General features: G+C 60.2%; 2 protein-coding genes across 2 annotated transcripts in view; one reads left to right on the top strand and one right to left on the bottom strand.

The window, feature by feature from the left end:
* Nucleotides 1-5,863, bottom strand: part of PSMB4 (proteasome subunit beta 4) — a 19,824-nt gene that overhangs the window by 10,512 nt on the left and 3,449 nt on the right. The window lies entirely within an intron of this gene.
* The window catches only part of POGZ (pogo transposable element derived with ZNF domain), a 12,271-nt gene that overhangs the window by 5,488 nt on the left and 920 nt on the right, over nucleotides 1-5,863 (top strand). The window contains exons 8-15 of the mRNA XM_026863936.1: nucleotides 835-981; nucleotides 1,761-1,895; nucleotides 2,307-2,476; nucleotides 2,965-3,105; nucleotides 3,264-3,323; nucleotides 3,613-3,725; nucleotides 4,261-4,285; nucleotides 4,402-5,860. Of these exons, the coding sequence (XP_026719737.1) occupies nucleotides 835-981; nucleotides 1,761-1,895; nucleotides 2,307-2,476; nucleotides 2,965-3,105; nucleotides 3,264-3,323; nucleotides 3,613-3,725; nucleotides 4,261-4,285; nucleotides 4,402-5,860 (2,250 nt within the window). The remainder of the gene's footprint in view (nucleotides 1-834; nucleotides 982-1,760; nucleotides 1,896-2,306; nucleotides 2,477-2,964; nucleotides 3,106-3,263; nucleotides 3,324-3,612; nucleotides 3,726-4,260; nucleotides 4,286-4,401; nucleotides 5,861-5,863) is intronic.

Raw genomic sequence — 5,863 nt, forward strand, 5'->3', positions numbered from 1 at the left:
ATCTTCCTGTACCCCCCCGTCCAGAGGAGCGTCCAGAAGAGAGCCGTCAAAAAAATGTCAGAGCCTTCTGCTGAACGTCACCTTTAACAGATGTTTTGTGTTCTGAAAGGGAGCGTGGTTTGTAACGCCGCGGCGACGGGCCGGGGGATCCTCGGCGCAGCCCGGTGGCTCTCGGGGCACACGGAACGTTTCCCTCCGCTCCCCAGCTCTGGCAGACGGTTGTTTAGTCCCAGTGGCATTCTGAGCCTAATTTATTTTTTTTTCCTCCCAGGGCCTGCAGGCACATTGCTGTGCCATAAAGAGAAGTTGTCACTGGAGCAGATGAGATTATGTTGCTTGTGTGACACCTTTTCTTGACACTCTGTTGTCGTGAGATCTGTGCTTGAGTTGATTGTGAACGTACCGTCTCCACCCAGAGGCCCTAACACTGTCCCTCCAAAAAGAAAAATCAGAGAAGCTTCTAAAATGTGTCATGTTAAAACAGATCACGTTCCAAATTCTGCGTCTTGCATAGACCCTGAAGAAGCAGCTCTCTAATGTATTCCAACTGCTTTGCACTGACTCTCCCCCTTTTTTTTATTCTTTTTTCTCCCTGGGATCTGGAGCTTGACTTGTCGCTACTTTCTTTTTGCACATTTAGTTCAAATCTCTTTCTCCCAGCTACTCCGAACACACGCTGCCTCGTTTTCTGTCTTGGGGTTTAAGGTTCTTTGAAGGTTCTTTAGGACCCTCGACCCCAGGGAGCAGCACCCGGGGCTCTGGGCCTTGCTGCCACCGGGGCGCGAGCGGGATCGTTCCGGACGCGCTCTCACTGCGGGTCGCTGCCGCCCGCAGGTCTGTCAGTACCGCTCGTCGCTCTACTCCGAGGTGGACAGCCACTTCCGCATGATCCACGAGGACACGCGGCACCTGCTCTGCCCCTACTGCCTCAAGGTGTTCAAGAACGGCAACGCCTTCCAGCAGCACTTCATGAGGCACCAGGTACCGTGTCGGGGCCCCGCCGCCGCTCGGGGGGCAACGGAGGAAGGAGAGCCCGGCGGCGGGAGGGGCTCCAGCAGCCGCTGGTGGGCTCGGCACGGAGCACAGCGTGGGGGGGTCACTGCGGACCCCGCGCGGGGCCCGGCCGCGCGTCAGAGGCCTCGGGGGCAGCACAGGTTGTCGCCGAGCAGGAAAACGCACGTTTGGCTGGACTCCGCTGCACGTGGTGATGAGCCAGCGCCGGGCTCCCTGGGGCTCGGGACTGTTTTCTCTCCGGGTAGTTGAGTAAATAATCCTGTGTGTGCACAAGGGGACGTAACTCGGGCAGCTCGCTGGTGCCCGGTACGCTGGCTGTGTTGGCAACATACTTTCTGCGGGTGGAGCTGCGGCGTACTTCAGAACAGAGCCCGGGCAGAGGGGGGCAGCTCCTGAGGGCAGGTTGCCCCACGTGCCGCCCTGCTTGCCCACCCTGCCTGGCCTTAAGCCGGGTGAGACTCGTCCCGTGCCGCTTCCAGGTCTGGTGTCTCTGCGGAGCCGGATGATTTTAGTGAAAGAGAAACAAACCAAAGCATTTAAAACCAAAACACCCAAGATACGGAGCTTGGCGGGGAGGGACTTTGAGATGCTGAAGGAAAACGGGGCTGCCTTTGGTTTCAAAGCGGGGAAAAATGTTGGGTTTTTTTTTTTTCTTTTTTCTTTTTTTTTTTTAAACGAAAAAACCCTGCTGTGCTGTGACATCTGTTTCTCTAAACCGAAATCTATTCCATCTGCATTTGCTTTAGAAGAAGAGTGTTTATCACTGCAACAAGTGCAGACTCCAGTTCCTATTTGCCAAGGATAAAATTGAACACAAGCTGCAGCACCACAAAACTTTCCGAAAGCCCAAACAATTAGAAGGGTTGAAACCTGGCACCAAGGTGAGAAATCCACGCTCGCAGCAGCCCCGTTGCCTCAGGAAACACCCGCAGCAGCGGGTGGGGAGTTACCAGGGGCTGCAAGAGTGACGTTTGCTTCGTCTGCGTCGCTTAAACCGCCCTCCCTGGGACAGAAAAGCTCTCTGTTCTGCCCAGTTTGTGCGTGACTGGTTACGGGGATGCTGGGAGGGAGGGGGGCGGCCGCAGGTGAAGGCGCCTGGACGGGGTCTGCGGGCGCTGGGCACAGACGGGCGGTTCTGGGGCTCGCGTGTCCCCTCGGGGGCCGCCCTGGGGGGCCCCAGCACATCCCGGGGCGCCACCGTGTTCCGGGCGCGGGGTCGGGAAGACGGAGGAGGCCGGGCTGGGCTCAATCCCTCCTGTTTTAGGAGCCACGGGCGGGTGTGTTCGCTGCAGGTGACGATCCGGGCGTCGAGAGGGCAGCCGCGGGCCGTGCCGATATCTGCCAGCGACCTGCCGCAGGGCCCGGGGCAGGAAACCACCTCGCTGTCGTCCGCCGACCCCCAGCCCATCTTCCTGTACCCCCCCGTCCAGAGGAGCGTCCAGAAGAGAGCCGTCAAAAAAATGTCAGAGCCTTCTGCTGAACGTCACCTTTAACAGATGTTTTGTGTTCTGAAAGGGAGCGTGGTTTGTAACGCTGCGGCGACGGGCCGGGGGATCCTCGGCACCGGGCAGCTCTGCCTCACCCGCTGCGGGGAGACGTCGCACCCCGAGGGTGCCGCGGGCTGGAGTCGGCTGCTGCTTCTATAGCAACAGCGAGGGCTTTATGCCCACCCTGTGTCCTCCTGCTTTGTCTTCATATTTTTCCTGGGTGTTTTGTGGGTTGTTTGGGTTGTTTTTTTTTTTTTTAATTTATTGCCCATTCGTAAATCCTCCTGACTGCAGCAAGCGGGAAGCGCTCAGCCTGGCACTGGCGCACGCCAGCCTCCTGGGGCGCGGGATGGGACTAGTGGGCCTGCAGGGTGCTGGAAGTTGCCGTGGAATTCTCTGTCCTGATGACCTGTGGCCCCGGATCCCTGCTCAGGCCCTGACGAGACCGTCCCTCTCCCCGCAGGAGCGTCCTGGGCAGACAGACCTGCCTGGAGTGCAGCTTCGAGATCCCCGACTTCCCCAACCACTTCCCCACCTACGTGCACTGTTCGCTCTGTCGCTACAGCACGTGCTGCTCCAGAGCCTACGCCAACCACATGATCAAGTACGTGGGGCTCCGAAATCCCCCCCGCCCGAGCGCGGCAGCCCCCCGGGTCTGTCTCTCCGTCTCCCAGAATAATTCTGACATTTAAACATTTAATAAACTCTTTTTTTTTTTTTTTTTTTTTTTTTTTTTTTTTTTTTTTTTTTTTTGTCTTTCAGCAACCACGTTCCTCGGAAGAGTCCAAAATACTTGGCTTTGTTTAAAAACTACACTGCCTGGTAATGGAAACTTGTCGTACTCAGTCCCCTGGGACTCTTAACGTGCGTCCCCACCCCGATCTTCCAGTTCTGCTCTCCCACAGTTGCTTCTGAAGAACCTCCTGTTTGTTTTGTGCCCCCCGTGAAAACCCGTGGACTGGGGGCAGCGTGTGGGGAGTCCCTTGGCTGGGGTGGGGACAGGGGCTGTGTGTGCTGGGGGTGACGCCGCTGTGTCCAGCTGTTAGTCCGGGGGTGTCCCCGTGTTTTACACCCGGTACCGAGCCCTCCCCTCTCTCTGGTTTCCTCCCAGTGGTGTCAAGCTGTCCTGTTCCTCCTGTCTCTTCGTAACATCCGAGGGCGACGCCATGGCCGAGCATCTGGTCTTCAACCCGTCACACGAGTTTAGCAACATCATTTTCCGAGGTGAGAGTTTGAAAAGGAGCCGAAAAGTCGCGAAACGTTCACGCGGGACGTCGGCTCGTAGGCTGCGGGTCCGACGCGCCGTTGTTTAGCGCCGGGCTGAGCACTTAGTCCCGAGTTCTTCGGGGACCTTCTGGAGCCTCGTTGCCCTGGAGATGGGCGAGTTAAGCCCTGAGCCGGGCTGGCCCTGCCGGAGCCGGGTCCCGGCGAGGCCGAGGGCTCCAGCGCGTTCCCCTCTTCCCCCGGGACGCCGTTGTCCCTCCCTGACGCGGGAACTCGCGCAGCTGCTGGGTTTGAACAGGGCCTAAAGCGGGGAACCGCGGCCCCTCGGGCCCTGCCCGGAGCTGAGCTTCCCCGGGCAAACTCCTCCTGTTGGTCCGCGCGGACGCGGGGTGTTGCCGTCGGGGGCCGGCGAGGGCTGGGGGGCTCGGACACAGAGGGACGCGGATCCTGGCTGTGGGAGAACGGGACGGGGGGCGGCGTGTGCTTGCGCTAAGCTACAAATAAATGGTTTTTGTTGTTTTGTTTCTCCTGACAGGGCCTACTTGGATGTCACATTCCAGGTAAACTGCTTGTAATGGCTGAGCTCGGTTTGCGGGGTTGGGTGTGGGGTTGGTCCGTCCCCTCCACACCGTTATTTCCTGGCTTTTAAGACGGTCCCGTGTTCTCTCCCCTCAAGGCACGCTCAGCCCCAGGACAAAAGCCCGAAGAACACCTGCCCCGCCTATTCCCCGAGTAAAGCTGCTGCTGTGAAAACAAAGTCTGTGTTACCGGCGAAAGACGACCTGGAGCCCGAGCTGGCCCCGGCAGCCTACGCCCGGCCGCTGCTCTGCCCGGAGGAGGAGTGTTTGAATCTCGAGGCGCAGGAGGACGAGCAGCCGGCCAAGGAGCCCGAGCCCGCGGGCAGGAAGGAGCAGCTCTCGGTGAAAAAGCTGCGCGTTGTACTGTTCGCTCTGTGCTGCAACACGGAGCAGGCTGCGGAGCACTTCCGCAACCCCCAGAGGCGCATCAGGCGCTGGCTGCGGAGGTTTCAGGCTTTCCAGGAGGAGAACTTGGCGTCGCTGTCGGAGGGCAAGTACCTCAGCTTGGAGGCTGAGGAGAAGCTGGCGGAGTGGGTCCTCACGCAGAGGGAGCAGCAGCTGCCCGTGAACGAGGAGACTCTCTTCCAGAAAGCCACCAAGCTCGGCCGGTCCCTCGAGGGCGGCTTCAAGATCTCCTACGAGTGGGCGGTGAGGTTCATGCTGCGGCACCACCTCAGCACGCACACGCGCCGGGCCGTGGCCCACCCCCTCCCCAAGGACGTGGAGGACAACGCCAGCTGCTTCATCGAGTTCGTGCAGCGGCAGATCCACACCCAGGACCTGCCGCTCTCCATGATCGCGGCCATCGACGAAATCTCCCTCTTCCTCGACGTGGAGGTGCTGAGCAGCGACGACCGGAAGGAGAACGCGCTGCAGACGGTGGGGACCGGCGAGCCCTGGTGCGACGTCGTCCTCACCATCCTCGCCGACGGCAGCGTCCTCCCCACCCTGGTCCTCTTCAGGGGCCACCTGCAGCAGCCCGCCAACGTGCCCGAGTCGATCATGCTGGAGTCGAAGGAGAACGGCTACAGCGACGACGAGGTGATGGAGCTGTGGCTGTCCCAGGTGTGGCAGAAGCACACGGAGTGCCAGAACAGCAAGGGCATGCTGGTGCTGGACTGCCACCGCACGCACCTGTCCGAGGAGGTACTGTCCCTGCTGAGCGCCTCCAGCACGCTGCCCGCCGTCGTCCCCGCCGGCTGCAGCTCCAAAATCCAACCCCTGGATGTTTGTATAAAGCGGACTGTGAAAAATTTCTTGCATAAAAAGTGGAAAGAGCAAGCCAAGGAGATGGCGGACTCCACGTGCGACTCGGACATTCTCCTGCAGCTGGTGCTGTGCTGGCTGGCGGAGGTGCTGGAGATCATCAGTGACTCTCCGGAGCTGGTCCAGCAGTCCTTCCTGGTGGCCAGCGTGCTGCCCGGCCCCGACGGCACGGCCAACTCGCCCTCGCGCAACGCCGACATGCAGGAGGAGCTGATCGCCGCGCTGGAGGAGCAGCTGAAGCTCAGCGAGGAGCCGCAGGAGGCGGCGGCCGCGCGCCCGCCCCGCGCCCCGGCC

Source organism: Athene cunicularia (assembly GCF_003259725.1).
Source record: "Athene cunicularia isolate RWA chromosome 25 unlocalized genomic scaffold, athCun1 chr25_part1, whole genome shotgun sequence".
Lineage (NCBI taxonomy): Eukaryota > Metazoa > Chordata > Aves > Strigiformes > Strigidae > Athene > Athene cunicularia.